This window comes from Osmia bicornis, chromosome 2 (genome assembly GCF_907164935.1).
Source record: "Osmia bicornis bicornis chromosome 2, iOsmBic2.1, whole genome shotgun sequence".
Classification (NCBI taxonomy): Eukaryota; Metazoa; Arthropoda; class Insecta; order Hymenoptera; family Megachilidae; genus Osmia; species Osmia bicornis.
The window spans coordinates 8,375,234-8,392,315 of record NC_060217.1 but is presented as its reverse complement, the minus strand read 5'-3'; the positions used below and the strand labels follow the sequence as shown (position 1 = coordinate 8,392,315).

Below are 17,082 nucleotides of genomic sequence, written 5' to 3'. Positions count from 1 at the left end.
GCATACTTTATTTGATTTTTTGTATTGGATAATAGTCTCAGGTAATAGGGTGCCTGCGAGCCAACGGAAGAAGGTCGAAGGGCGGTAGGAGGGTGGGTAGTCGAACAAATTTTCACGCCCCCACTATCTTGCATTAACAAATTTACATTTTTTAAATGGAAGGGTCGCGCTTTCTTTCTCTCTCGGGGTGATAACTTGCGGCCCATTTGTTCTTCGAAGAAATGAAACCACCGGCGACACTGCGTCTTAATAAAAGATCGAGAACACTTAAACCCGCTAAATTGCTCCGTTCGATTCTATTTTTATTTTCTTCTCCTTTTTCGCCAGAAATGCAAACGTTCGGAATCGAAGCTTTTTAAACGTGTTTTAAAGATTGATAATCTCTCGAAAGAATAAAAAAAGGGTTCGATTTTACGAAGAACCCTGTTAAAGGGAACGATCTCTACCAAGGAGGTCGTTCAATGACAGTTGCCTGAACGATGTACATTTTCTTTGCTTCACCTTCGGCCAGCAAACGAGATCTTGTTTCGTCGAGTTCGCTTCTCTTCTCATAATTTGTCCGTCCTGGCTCGTACTTCTCTCCTTAATGTCCGCGCATTATCTCGCTATCATATTAACCTTTTCGTTTAAGTACATATTAGGCTACCATGCGTCCATTAGCATTACATGGAATCGCGGACGATAAGATCACGAAGACTATTCTATACGAGAGTCGATACCTTTTATACGTACAATCGGCGTACTGTTACAGAGCTACACGTGTCCTCGTTACCTAGCGATTGACTGACCGGTTGGCGAAGTTAATCGAACTCGAAAACGTTCGATACCCGATGAAAAAGCTTCGATCACACGGTTGATCATTCGCAATTATTCGAAATCCGAGATCGAGCATCGTCAGGTTTATCGGCGTACACGAAGGAAGTAATAAAACTTCATTGTACTCTCCTTTGTCGAAGATAATTAATGAAGATCAATTTAATGGTACTCGTTTCGATTAACTCCGATTTTTCTCGCGTCTTCGGATAAAACAAGAGAAACGACAATTTTCTGTCAGTGATTTATCGGACGGAATCGGAGTTAGCGTTGGAGAAATGATAGCAGTCACGATATATTTGGCTGGCGGCGTGCAATCTTTAAAACATATGCTTTTCGTAATCGTCGCGCGGCTTCTATTATCGACAGAAGCGTAAGAAGAGGAGAAGAGAGAAAGAAAGCGAGGAGGCTGCCGAATCGGGGGAACATGCTCGGGGCGCGAATCTATACATATTTAATGAGAGCACGCAGTTGTAAAAAGCAGCTGGCGAATTGCTCCCCGGCAGAGTGACTCGGCCCAGATACTTTTATTCAAATCTCATCCAACGGCACCGGAGATGCTTCTCGCGGCGGGCGCGAAAGGCATATCAAAAGAAAAATGCTCTCACCGCCTTTCCCGCATGCATAAACATAATCCCCGCATAATGTATATTTCAAAATCTTCCGCTCGGCATCACTGCCCATTACTATTAGATTGATACCCCGAGCCCTTTCGACGCCCTTTGCACTTTGTCCTGATCCTCCAAGGATCAGCGACCGTTCCGCGGACACCGTCCTTGTTACGCGAAACTAATTTGCATATGCTACAGAAATAATTTCTCGATGTATAATAATTTTTTACACTTTCCAAGCAACAGCTTGAAATGTGTGCCATACGAGGCGCACGTGAATCACCGTGCTAAACTTCGACACACATAAAAATGAATTACTCGCGCGAAACGAGATAATAACGAGACAGTCGAGAACCTTGCGCCGTTGCTTCGAACGCGTACAAACTCGACCAAGCTCGCTGTCGAAGTTGTCGCGATATTTCACGGCTGGTAGAAACAAGGGGACTCGGATTTCTTTGTTAAAATGCGATTTCGTTCTGAAATATTAGCCAGTAAGTTTCCTCTTACTTCTCTCTTGCTCCGTGAATTCTACATTAAATTATTGCAATAACGTAACACGATCGACGAGTGTTTGTTCAGGGTTACAGGTAATATTACGGCTGGTGATAGGAGAGAAACGCGAATGTAGGTAAGCAGCTCGTCTGCTTTGGAGCCGCATCGGCCCGACACCGGTTAGGTCGAGTTGAATCGAGTTGATAAGGTTAACTAAGAGATACGGGGGCGTAGGGAGGTCAAGTGACCGTGTGGGCGGCTCTGTTCGTCGTCGTCGTCGTCGTCGTCGTCGTCGTCGACGTCGCATACCGTCACGATTAACGTTCGCGTACAACTGTAGACGAGCGTCCGTGCAAACGCGGCTTTCGGCCGGAGCGCGAACCTCTGATTAGGCTGAACTTCTGATTAAACTGTCCCGAGAAAGCATTTAACACTTCGCTCTCGTCCCGTCTTCCACCTATCCAAATTCGTCGAGTTTCAGTTCCAGAGACCAAGGACGCTAGGAATTATTCCATTTAAGAATTCGTTGTACTTATGCTTGAAATTGAATCTAGATTATCTCAAACAATTGATTTACCGTGTTTAAATAGAAAAAAGTGCGATTCGATGGTAATCGTGGATCTGGTATAATTAACGAGGGTTAATACCATCAAATGAAAGGTCAGGAATGCACAGTTGATGATCATCCTATGCATAATTAGACTAGCAGAGCAAAAAGAAAGGAATTTTTTTTAAGTAAGTTTTCGTGTGAACGCGACTTAATCGTAAACAATTTCAAACAAGCAGCACCAATTGAAAGAATGAATGTGACTGTATTGAACGAGGGTTCTCATCGTGTCCACTTGATTCTACGTTCAAAAATGACATTTCTTTATTCAACAAACGTCTTTTGTTTCTACTTATTCGAACGGTCGAAGATTTTGCAACGAGTAGGTCAGTAGTGTTCGTGTATGAAGCCATTAAGTAATCAGAATACTCATTGTGCTTAGGTTGATTGACGACGGTAGTACGGTAAATATCGTGTTCAATGAATACTAATCGCTTCAAGAGTTCATGCACCGTTTATTAATCATTTGTGCAGCTGTTAGAGATCAAATATTGCATTCGAATCATCTTCTCGTACAGAAAGAAATTCATGTTGAAATATTAAAAAATAGAAAACAACAATTTTTATTGAAAAATAAAAGGCGGTAGCTATGAAATGTTCGATTCATCGATTTCCTTTGATAATCTTAGCTATATTATCATAGTATCGATGAAATCGGCTTGATAAACTGGCGGAGACGGCGAAAGAGTGCTGTTCGCGTTGTTTCTTTGCGCGTCTCGCTACCTGCTGCGAGTCGTATTCCTCCCCGCGGTTCGTAGCGGTGAACAGGGAACGAGGGAGTCCTTTCTTGCGGGAACGAGTCGTCGTTCCCTGAAGGGTTGATAATTCGCCGATTAAATTGAAAACGGCAAGGCTAATTGTGCCGAGGCTGTGTATTATTCATTGGCTCCAGCGGGGCTTCGGTTCGTCTCGTCTTCGACACGTGTGTCGATCGACACACGGTACGCTCGATGTAACTGAAGTACCGTACCAACGAGACGGCGAACAGACCCGCGTAGCCAAAGCTTCAGCTTTTTATCCGTTTGTAAGACGGCCGAATACGGGGATATTTAAGAAAAACCATGGCTTTCCTCCTGCTGCCGCGTTCTTGCCACCAGGCTGCGTTTCGGTACGGTGTAATCGTTGCAACTTTTTACCACCATGTCCACGGGGTTTCCCTTAATGCCGTCGGAAATTTGTTGAATTAAAACGTACGGAGAGATATCGGTGCGTTTCTTGTCGTTTGCCAAGAAACAAGGTAGAATTGGGAAACGATGAGAAATGGTATAATAGTTGCAATTTTTTCGCTTCGGAGAATTACCCATTTTGTTAAATTAATTCCCTTCTAAATTCACCCCGAAAATCAGCCAGGGTTTCGCGGATATGAACTGCGCTTCATTCTTCCGAACGAAAGAGAAAAAGGAAAGAAAGCATAATTTTACGAGCAGCAGTGTGGAAAAGTAGGGCTGGTCCAGGGTCGAATTGTTATTAATAACAAGCGAGCCCTCGTATAACGTGGCTAACGATTCCAAGACGCGGCCGGAGTTCACCGTTGCCCTGTCTCGATGATAATCGCCCCTAATAACACACGCGGAACACCGCTTTAACATCCGAAACGAGGGATTACGCGGTCGAAAAGTATCACGGCGTATACCTTCACCGGTTTCCTACATTGAAATACAATTTCCGTGTCTACACAAACGCTGCTACTTTGTTCGCAAGTTTAACGATTGATTATATTTAAATTAAAACATTTTTCCATGGGTTACCAGTTCTTTTATCATTTTAAGAATTCTTTTGAATTTCATCGTAAAGACCGGAAATTATTTTTAAAAAATGCAAAAAAGATAATATTTTGAAGCAATCACGCTAGAATAGCCCTTTAAGCCCAGTTTAATAGGGAAGAGGAGAGAAATTAGCAATTTTGCCTGGCACCGAGTTGCGCGGAGGGAAGGTGGGATAAGGAGGGGACCGCGATAAACTATCGAGCAAATGATGATCAGTCTTATGCATAATTTCCCGACGGTGTACCGAGAGATCGTACTTGAGATCCGATAAAAATTACATGATATAATGTGGACGGTTGATTCGTAGCCTGCAGCTGATCGGCATCGATTCGTATCGTGGCGTTTTTATCGAAGGCCTGGCCACGAAACACGATTACTCGATGGATCGTGTCTTTAAAGCCACTCTGCCGACCATGTTCCCTTCCCCGTGGACACACCGACCCCTGTAACGTACCCCATAAAAATCCTTGAACGAGATAAGAAGCTTGTTAATCGATGCAACCGTGAAACGAACGAACGACTGACGCGCAGATTGGAAAACGCTGCGACCGAATAATCATCGAGATGATGGATCATCTTCGTGGTTACGCGAACCTTATTTCTTATACGGGTTACAAATAAGGATAAATAGTGGATTTTTTAAAGGAGATTCTATCATTTTTAGCTGCAGTTGTATGATTACCAAAGTATTTTGCGTTTTGACATTTAGAAACAAAGATGCCTCGGGTTTATTGATAAAATTAGCTGCCATTAACTTCGCACAATTTTTAATATTACAAAGAAGAAAATTGTTTTACGCATCTTTGCAATTACCCGAGAACGTAATAAGCGTTCACGATTATCGATTTTTCTGAGACGTTGTAGTACCCGTTCTGGTAATTTATTTAATGCCACAAGAAAAGTATACACGCCGACTATAGACGTTCCTTAATCTATATCGTTAGAGGATCAATTATCGTGTAAAAGATTTTAGACTCTCTCGAACGATTTTGCCGTTTAGTTACGGTACTGATTGAAAATTATTAACAGGAAATGTCTTTGATGCCTCTGGCTAAGTGTAACCAGATTTTATGCTGCTTTTAAGTTAACGATGGATATTCTATGCACTTGTTAAATATATTTTTTTAATAACCATCGGGTAATTTAAATTTGTAAAAAATTTAATTATTAGAAATTCGTATATTTAATTATAATTTTCTCAGAACTGAGGGGTTGAAATATTTCAAGGATACCAAGGGTATAAAAAGAGAACAGGGATCCTTGTCAGAGCGGTGTCTGACGGAATCCATTTATCCGTGTGAAAATAGTGGTTATCTGTGCAGTAAGTCTCACCTGGAATCGAGAGAAGTTAATTAGGCTTCGGCAATTATGCAAAGTGTTGCGACCACTGTCCGCTCTGATAAGTTAACGACATCGATTGTCGCTGTTAAAAGATACTTCAGAGCCCGTGTCTTCTCATCTTATATTCTCCTCGTTTCTAAATCTTCTTTTGTACCATTTTCTTTGCTCAGGCTTGATTTTACCATTCAGTTGCTCAAATATTTCCGATTCACGCGTCTATGACGATGGTACAAAAATTGATTGCAAGTACATACTTTACTATATCCCTTGATATTAAAGTCTGTCATTAATTTAAATATTTTTTAATATTACAATTCAGTTGAATTTGAATGAAAAGACCAACATGAGACATTAAATCGGGGGCAGATAGATAAGAAAGGGTAAGATGTTGGAATCAGGCTGTCCTATTACCAGGCAATACGGTAATGAATCTCGATCGAATGCAAATGAGGCAATTCCAGGAGGATAGATAAATAGATAGATAAATTGAACTTTACTAGCCTTCTCGGCTATTTTACAAAAGATAACAAATAAAATAAAATAAATACAAGATGGCAGAAGGGCTTGAGAAATGACTAGTATGATATCGAGAGGAATAAAATATTTTTTTATTTAAAAAAATATCGTAATACCAATTGTAATTTTATTAGATTCAGAATTTATTGTCGAAGGATTTTTCAAAAGTTGAATAGAAATTAGTGGAATAAAGGGTCGATGCACGGTTGGAATGGGTGTAGGGGCACGTGCACGCACGCATACATTAACACGCGCGTGCTGGTGACGGAGGTTGCGCGAGCAGGCAGCAGGGAGCCGGGATCGGCAGAACGGATCGCAGGCCAACAACACACGCAGACGTTTAGGCGCCACGGCTTTCGAGCCAATAAATCCACGCTGCCTCATTACTAAGCTTGTCTCTTTAATTGAAATCTCGTGTTTTTCCGAACGCCTCTTTTTGCCGATCGCGAGTTCTCCAACTTTTATTTAAAAGTCCGCGGACACCTCGCGCGATAACTTTCGCCGCTCCCGAAACCTGTACCACCATTCCTCTCTCCTCTTCTTGTCCACGCGATGAGACCGCGACACGATTTATGCGTCTCCTTTTCCCACCGTCTCGTGATCCGTTTCATCTTCCCTGCTAATCGCCTCGTCACGTCCGGAATTTTTTTTTTTTTTTTCCAGAGAAACCAGCACGAATAATAAGTTTCGCAATTTGCTATCTTAAATTTCAACTATTCGTATTTCTCTTAATAAACAACATTTCACCGTGACTCGACGCTTATATTTTAAACATGGTAATTGCCACATCTTCCGTTCCGTTAATTACCCTCAATTGTCCCGGCACTCGATCCCCATGTACCGTATGTGGAGCACGAGAGAGGCGCGAGCGTATTTTTCCAAAGACCTGTGCAAAGTAAAAAAGCGTGTTCGATTAAAGCGTGAAGGTACGGTGAGGCAACGCGACAGTAGGGGAAAGCAAGTATTATCGAAGAGAACAGAACAGAACAGAACGGAACGGAACGGAACGGAACGAAACGATACGGCGCCGAGTTCTATCCCCCTTTCGAAAAGTCGATTTCAATCCCAGATCCATTTTTATAGGCGCGAAACGATTTCGATCTGGTCGATTGGTATTTCGCAAGCAACGGTCCCGTGGAATGTCATAACGCGTGTCAATCGGACGTTTCTTACCTGAAAGGTAAAGTCGCTTGCGTTCGAGCGAGACCGAGCTTTTTATTGCTACCTAGCGAAGCGTAATCTTAACCAGGTTAACGTAAAAAGACTAATCACCGGTGGACGGGGTTTTTCGTTTGACGGGTGAAGGGTTGGGGGAGGGTAAACGGGAAAAACGCCGCGTGTACGCGATAACTCGCCGTGGAATTGGATGATTTTACGTCGTTGGATTAAGAGCGAATACGGTTTTTACAAGGGATCGTTGCGTTGTTACATGCAGAATGTACGGCGACAGTTGGATACCGATTCCATTAAATCTGTTCCATCGAAATCGTCCAACGAGGCAAGAACGCATTGCTTCCCGTACGTTCTGAATTCTGATATTACTTCTCAGAGATTTTTTTCTTTTTTTTTTTTTCAAACGAAGGCTGAATTATAAATATAAATAGCAATAAATCTATTCGCAAAAGGAAATAAATATCAATAATAAGCGATCGGATAGAATAAAAAGAAGAAGAGAGCGAAGGAAGGAAGCAAAGAACGATCCGTATCGATACATCCGATCGGGAAACGACGGTGGAACTCGATCGATCGACAAAAGCTCGGTCCTGTATGTAACGCATGCGGTCACCGTTGGCTCGTTAAAGATCACAGCTGAAATATCGCGTTCCGTGTTCGGGTATATTTGAGCCGGACTTCTGGTTACGTGTCCTCGGGGCTGTCGTGGTGAAAAAAGTTTGAGTCCCCTGCAAGACAGCATCGTGGCGGTCAGTGATCCTCCCATCGGCTCGTCCACGACCGTTTCGGTGTAGAGTATATTCAGCACGGGCACGATCCATCCGTCCACCGTCCACGTTCCATCCCGAAGAAGCACAAAACGGAGGGACGCGAGGCGGTTCGTCGCAGAGCTGGGTCCATAGCTGGCGCATTATCACATACGTTAAGTTTTTCTCGACGCTATTGGCCCAGAACGAGGCCACGAAAAACGACTGATTAATCGAACCAACACGGCGAACATTCTTGCCGACGTATTATACCAGACAGGAGAACCAGTAGCAGCGAAAGGGACACCACACCCTGCGCTCCTACATTCGCACGGATGTCGGGAGAAGAGACACGAGCGGACCGATGAAAAACTCTGCCAATACCATCGGCAGAGGCAAGTTCCGCCGATGTCTTCGGACGAAAACCGGAATGCGTTTCTTATACCGGACAAACGCGGCCCCTGTCCTTCTGAACTTACAATTAACGCGGTACAATACCATCTGCACGTTTCCAGCCGGAAGATGGGGAAAAAAATGTTGCCGATTGATTCGCGTGAAACACCAGCGTTCGGTCGATTTAAACCTTTTCCTAATTATAAGGGATGAAAATTTAGAAATCAAAATAATGACCCAAGAAAAATTTCTCAAATTTTTCTCGAGAAGAAAAATGTGTTAAAACAGCGATACAGTTTTTCCAGGGCTATTTTCTTCTTTTCATAGCGCGTGTCGCCAGTGAAAATGCCACTTGATATTTGTTCGAGGATTTAAACCTTTTCCTAATTATTAGGGATGAAAATTTAGAAATCAAAATAACTGTATCAGGAAAATTTCTCGAATTTTTCTCGGGAAGAAAAACGTGTTGAAACTTCGACACAGTCGTTCCAGGGCTATTTTCTTCTTTTCATAGCGCGTGTCGCGAGTGAAAATGCCACTTGTTATGCCGACACATCGCTTAGTTATTACGCCACGCGTATCCGTTCCCCCTTGGTTCGTATGAACGACCGTTTCTGCGTTTTCCCCGCGAACACATCCAGCCACCCTGGTAGAACAACGTCGATCCATGCCCTCGGATCGGAAAGCAGCCTGTCCTGGGACGGACATTCCGTGCAGCCGGTGTAGCCAAAGTTAAACTTTACACCGTTCTACCGGGCTACTCTTACTCTTTCTCTCTTGATTGCGCCATGTGTGGATGCAAACCCCCCGTCCACGTATTATGACTGCTCTCAGGGCACGTTTGCGGTACGCCTCCGTCACGAAACCCGTCTTCCGATCCGTTTTCGTCTTATCGACACGTGGCGCTTACCGTGATCCTGCCGTTGGATCCTGCCAGAAAATGGTAATTTCGAACGAGCTTCGAAAGAAAATGTTAATTCGATTCTTTCTTCCTTGTAGAATCGTAGATGGATAAATTATGCGTCCACGTTGTCAGGTGAGATTCTTCCTTGCTCGGTATGTAATTATCGGTCATCCAACCCGACTGGTTAATTCGCGTTACGGGAAACGAGAAAAATAACAAATTTATTTGCATCGCTTCCACTCTGATTACGCGAATTCGTGGCTAATAAAATTTGTACAGCTCAAAGACTTCATTACGTATATCGCAGGGAAATTTCTGCGTAGGCTTCAATTTACTGCACGCGATGCGAATTCCAACGATCGACGATATCGTTCGCATCGTTAACTGAACTTTGGCGAAGAAAAGAAAGATCCTTCTCTGGGTTCTATTTTCTCCGAGTAATTTGTATCGGTTAATCATGCACGGCATGGACGCGGTGGTAGTACGGGGGATCGAGCGATTTGGTGACATCAAAGTTTAATAAGCGCCATAAGCCGATCCGAACTACGGCTAAAACTCGTCGGGCAATAAAAGCGGCAATAAAGCGTTCGCCTTTCTCACGTCTGGTGGGTGGAGGAAGCGTGGCTCGGTTGCTTGCATGGTGGTTAACCGAAAGGTTAGAAGGGCGGGAACACATTAGCGGTGGAAGGTGGCGGTGCTCATAGAGACGTCCGGTCGCCCAATTACTCCCGCATTAAATCAATGTTCCTCCAGCATGGGCCATTCCGGCATCTCGGTAATAAACCGTGGCCAACATATCTGCACGACTTACGGCTCATCCCTTGTGTCGCAGCCAACCCCGTCCCGCGAACCGAACGTGGGGGACGCTCGAGAAATGTGCTTTCTGTCGTAATATTTGGCTTTAAATCATGTCGCGTTGACAGGCCCCACTTTCTTCGCACCTCCTGATTCATCCGCGACACCATGCTCGCCTTCCCCCTTTCTTTTATCCCCTGAATTATTTTTATTTTTATTTTTCTCAGTTTGAATTTTTTTCATAAAGAAGGCATAGAAATTTCTTCTTATTTTTTTTCTTTTAATTTGGCGGGAAGAGGATGATCGAATCGTGAAGGGGTGAAAATTATATTGGAAATAGGAATCAAGGAATGCTGTAGGTATTCGAAATGGAGGTACTCTTAGAATTTTCTTCGGATCTAATATCTTATATTAAGATACCGATGTAACGGAATCGTAAGGAGGCAGGAATTGAAAAGCTCGCGAATTCGACAAAGAACCGAAGCGAAGTCTATGGCCGCGTTGAACCGTGAGATTAGCCTCGCGCACAATTTACGACGGCGATCTTATTCACTGCTAGGCTTTCATATAAAAGCTTTTTCCTGTAAGCTGCGATACGTCCTTTGGGTTTCGTGACTGTCGCAAGGGAGACTGACGGGGCCGAGCGTGCACCGTAACAAATTAATCTTGACCTCTTACGAATTTTGTTACATTTCAGGGAACAAAAATGAAACGTCCATAGCTAACTTGAAATTCTTTTTTATTGTTTCAGGTATCGAGAGGACGTTCTCTGTTGGACAGACAGGTAAGCCGTTGAACAGAATCAATTTATACAATTCATTTTCCATGCTCTTCTCTCCCTACATTTTCAAAGTCCATTAAGTTTCTCTATTTCAATGCGTTAAACACACGTTGATCGGTCGAATGGTCCCGTTCGGTTCACACGAATCACCCTCTCGAGAGAATCGTTTCGATCGTGATCCGAGAAGTATCGTTGGATCACAGGTTGCTCAACGAATTCCACGCGAACCTTGAACTGATAGCCGTGAAATTAGAGGCGAACCGGTAAGCTGTAAAGCGGAGGGTGCGCATAGAGGTGCTAGCGATCTGAGAAAAAAGGTCTTGAAAAGAGGCTTTTGTAACACCGTTTTAAACGATCGCCGAGACTCTCGATTTATTCCTCTGTTGCGGTCGCGTACAGTCGAACAGAATGAAAGAGAGAGAGACAGGCGTGTGTGTAAAAAGAAGAAAGGCAGGAAAGGTAGCGAAAGAGGGAACAACGAACCGAAGGATCTAAGGGAGAAGGACAGGGACGAGGTGAATAATACAGAGAGATTGACGTCGCGACGCAATTCCATTGTTCAAAGTGAGTACAGAGGCGAAGCGGTCGCCGAAGCAATGAGCAAGCCAACGAGCTTTGCCACGAGCTTCTTGCCCATCGGTATAAATCAACTCGCGAGTGACCGAACCGCTCCGCAGCTATACCATCCACCGTATACATCGGCTACATCAAATTAGCGACACTTCTTTCGATCGACATGTCGATGCCGGTTTTTTGCCGTTCGCGGAATACTTTCTCCCTTCGCCCCGACCTATTCGAAATCCGCCTCTTTTTACTCCCCCTAACCGTCGTCGATACTCGTTCGACGGAATACGGTTCATTTCGATTTTCCAATAATCGTTGCGTTCATAATTCGCGAAGAAAATATTTTAAGTCGGGGGCAAAAATTCAAGGATTCGAGGCAACGTTTTAGGGAAAGTAATTAACCACGACACCGGGCCCGATGCAATTAACCGAAACTGATCCGACGCTAATTACTAGCAGTCGAACCACGGTAATTAATAACTCTCGCGACACTATCAGCATATGTCCGTCCCGTATCTTTAGATCCTTATAAAACGTCCGACTACCTCGAGCCGAGAAATCGGTATAATTGGTCGTCGAATAAAATCGCGCATCACACCTGTGTATTTTAATCGATCGTTCATAATTCATCGAATCGACGTCGGTTTTTATGATTCTCTCTTCGATCCGTTCATCAACGGAAATTATCGATCGCTAATGTCTTTATTGTAACGTTTTAATTGCATCCCCAAGTTGTGTCCACTTTGCTGAACACTCGGACGTATTCGTATGTATTTAAATCACAGGACAAACTTGTTCGTTAACGTTTCATCTTGTCTCTCGTTTAATGCTATCTTTTGGAGGAACATCGATGCATATTGGACAGGAGATGGTTTCTTTTTTAACTTGATTATCATATCGAGTAACATCCAGAACAGAGATCAATCGCTCGAGTTAAATTATGCAAAATAAGATACTTTTGATCGGTATTATCGGTACTGTCACATATATTACCATCATTTTACATGGCGTACGAGGAGTCGTTCTTCTTGTTTTCTCGTATACTTTATTATAATCTTGATGAATATTGGACAGAAGCGTCATGTGAAATGATTACGTTGACTGGTGTTGAGAACTGGGAATAAAGATCTCAAGATAAATTATGCGAAAGTCCTCGTTAGCAGTGTTATCACGATGTGTTACATATTACTGTATCAGATTTCTTCTTTGACGAGTTAACGTTTTGGAAAATTTCTTTTTATTAATATATATATTCCTTGCAGTAATATCGAGACGGGATTTAACTTTCAAGAAAATTGTAAAACAATATTTGACAAATGTTTGTTTTATTATAAAATCGAAAGAAGAAGAAAAAGAGAACCAGACGGTATCGCTAAAATATCGTTGGAATAATTTATACGCGTCGTTAATGAGCTGTTCAACCGAAACGGATCGTTAGAGACGGGTAATTTATAAGTCGCGAAATAAAACTATTAGGATGGGAATTCGTAAAGCGGGTAATTTTGCGGAGGGGGGCCGCTACCCTGAAGCAGGTTAATAATTATTAAACTATCGATTAAATGCTCGGAGTCGAGCTGATTGATCAGCGTTTATATCGCGAATACATCGGCCACGTCCGCTCCCTACAATTTTCAACCGGGTGCCCATCTTTCAAGTGCATCACGATCCTTTAACTCGCCAACGCGCGCGCTTCTCCGCTTCGCCTAATGGCGTTGTTTCGACGAAATTATCGGTAATGAATAAAAAACGTGTCCGGATTACCGTCTGTTTGAACTTTTTCTACCGATCGGTTTGTCCGCTAATGATTTTAATTAGCGTTACCAGCGAACCGGCCTGTTCGATTATGACTCTCGTCCAATTTTTCTGCCAACAGACTGGTTACGAGACGTTGCTGCCTCGTTTCTTTCCAAGTATTCCTCGAGATAGTAACATTATTTGTCCGTTGAAATACATCAACTCGTGCAACTTTTTTTCATACCGATCTTCGCATAATAAAATTCGATCGAATTAGAAAATCAATCAAATCAATCGGAAGATATCGATGAACCTAAGGAGAACCTCGTGAATTCAATAACCGCAAGGTCCGGATCGGTTTGTTTGCCGGAAGCCGGGATCGAGGAACGATCGCAAAGCAGTGCTACGCATACCGGCCGCGTATACCCGTCTCTTAAACAACCGGGCGTATTTTTTTGCTGGCTTTCGATTTAACTGGATGTCGTTACTACGCTCGGCATTGTTGTCCGTCGATTCGTTCATCGATTCATCCTTACTTTCCTCCTTTCTGCTTTTCACTCGCTCTCTTTTAGCTGCTCGTTCCGTCTCCGTTGTTCTTGCACGATGCGTCAGCCGAACCCGATCGTTCCGTTTCTTTCTCGCTTGGCCTGCCGATCCGATCCGATCCGATCCTATATTTATTGTATCGAGAAGAGCAGAGCCGCCGCATTCCTCGCGCATGCGCCGCCCGTAATGAGCGGTCTCCAGTCCTGTCTGTCTTTCCATCCCGTCCGTCTGTCCAGCCGACCGGTCGTATTCCCCCCCTTGTTCACCCTTTTCATCCTACCACCTCCTCCTCCACCTCCAACTTTCGCCGCCTCCGTCCACCTCGTCTCCACGATCGGCAGACTCTTCTTCTTTCCACGTCAACCCTATCTTTCTTCTCTTCCCGTGTTGTTGCTACTCTTCTGGATCTTCCTTATGCTTCCTCGCGATCGCTGCACGAGGAGGATCGAACAGGTTTAGGGAAGGTAGATTTCGCGATCGAAAATTGATTGCACGCTCGGATGATGGGTGTTATCGATTTTAACCCCTTTTTAGGATCACGCTACCAAATTATTCAAATTTTGAAATTCATAAAAGGATTCGAGTTCCCCTGTCGTATATCCATGTTTTAAATAACTTTTTTTTAGGACTTCCTTGCGTTAGATATTCGAGACGATCAACGAAGACCCCCCATGGTAGCGAACGCGTTCAAAGTGGTAGCAAGCAAGCCAATAGGAACGATTCGCTTCCGTGGTTTCGCTTATCGATTCAAATCGCGTGCAGTGTGTATGAATGAAGGAATGAGTGGGCGAGTCGAGCCACCGGTTGAATGGGAGCCCCACGGGTGACCACAAGGCACACGCGCGCGTACAAACTTCTCTTTCTTTCGTTCTTTTGCACGTTCATTCTCTATCTCTTTCTCTCTCTCTTTCTTTCTTTCTCTTCTACACTTGACCCTTGTGGCGAGGAACCGATGAAATCGTTCGACGATACTCGACTTTACACTTTCAGCTACAATAGAACCTTCATTTCTAGCAATTTTTTTAATAGGATATTCGGCTGAGAATTGTTATGATAAAAGAATGGTAATTTATAAATTTAAGCATATTTTTATTCATTTTGTACATCGAAGTTTCCATAGACACGAAAATATCTGGTTCACTTTCCGTTTCTTCTGACAGTTAACCAGGCGACAGTTTTACATCCGTTCGTTCATTAATTCAGAGCTCGTCCGCGACGTCTTTTATCGCTGGCTACCGTCGAGGTTAACGATTCCACGTAAGAAGCTCGTCTCTCCTTCTAATAGCTTGTATCGGCATTCTTGCGATTCAAAAAATGTGCCAAACCGCTTCCCTTTACCTCGTACTTTTGCATTCCGACTTTTTTCGCCCCGTCATCGATATATATTTGCTCCGTTGGCGATTTTCTTTTCGACCCGGGTTCACGGTATTCGCTAATTAATATAATCGCGCGTAACTCGTCGCTCTTCTTCTTCTCCTCCTTCAATGGAAAATGGGTGGCGTGCCACGGGTCGAGGGCGCCCTTTCCACGTGCTGTAGCCTCGTTTACGTTTAATTTTTATTTTATTTCCTTTTATTAATTTTGAACATTAGGATATTAAATTTATGAAACGTCTTCGGAAGCGTTAAGTAATGTATTATCCGAATGAAATTCAGGAGTATTGCAAGTAGATGTTGACGTAAGAGCGGCGAGTACCGAGGGACACGCGACGAGGGCAATTTCGAGCGCTTTGTGCGGTATACTGTTAAAAATGCGTGACGAATCGACAGTGGAGGATCAGGGTCTGTGACGAGGCAGCTTCAAGATCCATCCGTCCTGTGCGATCTTGAACGGCCATCGGATCCGGTCAAAGCATTCCATTGTAGTTGGTCGTGGTCTCTAGAAACGATTCTTCCACCGATCCACTCGGATTCGTCTGGTTTTTCGCCGTCGCGTAAAGGATACCCCAGTGATTGGCTTCTTCTCATCAGCGTAATGCGACAACATTAACCGTCACGACCAAGGGACGTTCGTGTCTCGCCTGTCCATGCGTATTCATGCCGGATACGTGTGTGCTACGCGTGTATTAATTGACAAATAACTTTTTACCCGATCCGAGCCGTATACGGATCGTCATTGTGCGCGATTATGTACGTACCTGTTCGAACTTTTCTTCAATTTCTCTCTCTCTCTCTCTCTCTCTCTCTCTCTCTCTTTCTCTTTCTCTTTCCGTCTCTCGCGTTGTGTTCTTTTTTTAAATCCCTCATCGGTTCGAGCGGCAATGAAATGCTGTTTTCCGAAAATGGCGCTGGAATGAGGACAGGTCTCCGGTAGCGGCGCACACGCTGTCCTATCATTTAATTTGGTATCGGATACTTACTTCTGGCCTGCGTTGAAACCCCCCTCGGCTGAAAGCCTCCTCTTTTCTTGCCCGATTCACCGTCCGACCGATGCTGTCCTCGCGATCCCCGCGAGCTTCTTTTTATCCCCCACGCGGATCCGGTCCAAATCCATTTTCACGGGCGTCCGTTCGCGCTTCGACATTTTACTTCTTGCAGGCGATTAATTGGAAAAAAATAGGATACCTCCGCTTTTGGATTAGAGTTAAAGCCGGTGTGAAATTAATTGGCTACCTCGAGGTCGAGGAACAATTAATCGCGCGTATTTAAAATGTTATCTTCTGTTATCCCATCGATGTAGAACTGAGATCGAAATTTGAAAGAATCATAAGAAAAGGAATGAAGGTAGAAAAGAAGATGGTGATTAGCGTTTATGCCTGGTGTACATCGTCGGTGGCGATGAGCATCATCGTGTCGTAACATCACGGCATAGGAAACGTAAAAGGAGGTTGAGGTGGTTAGGATTCAAGCTTCTCTGTGGACGTCTACTAACCAGACTAGTTACCGGTTAAGGCGTTATAAAATCTAGCGTAACCGGGTTTCGCTTTTTCTTACGTAGGAAAAGTATCACGGGTTTGCTAATGAGACGCCTGCCTAACCGCGGTTCATCATTAAAACCGGTGAAAGTTTTCCATTATCTCCCGCTCGTCCACGTAAATTGTGTAATACAACAATGGAGAATGTCTCGGGGTTACAAAACAGTGACACCGTGTCCGAAGCAATTAGCTGAAAAATAATTAACAATTTGCGGTCATTTTCATTCTTTTATTATAATTAGACGAAAATTGAAGCATTTCGTTTCCTACACGAAGATAAGGATAAAAAAAATATCTCGCGGTGATATCGGTTTGCATAAATTTCGCAGTGTCGATACATCCTAAGAATATAATCCCTTCGGGTTTTAATCGCTGATCTTCCCTTC

General features: G+C 43.7%; 1 protein-coding gene across 2 annotated transcripts in view; it reads left to right on the top strand.

The window, feature by feature from the left end:
* LOC123988617 (protein trachealess) overlaps window positions 1-17,082 on the top strand; it is an 87,801-nt gene that overhangs the window by 9,623 nt on the left and 61,096 nt on the right. For both annotated transcript variants that reach the window (XM_046289312.1, XM_046289311.1), the window contains exon 2: window positions 10,909-10,941. In XM_046289312.1, the coding sequence (XP_046145268.1) occupies window positions 10,909-10,941 (33 nt within the window). The remainder of the gene's footprint in view (window positions 1-10,908; window positions 10,942-17,082) is intronic.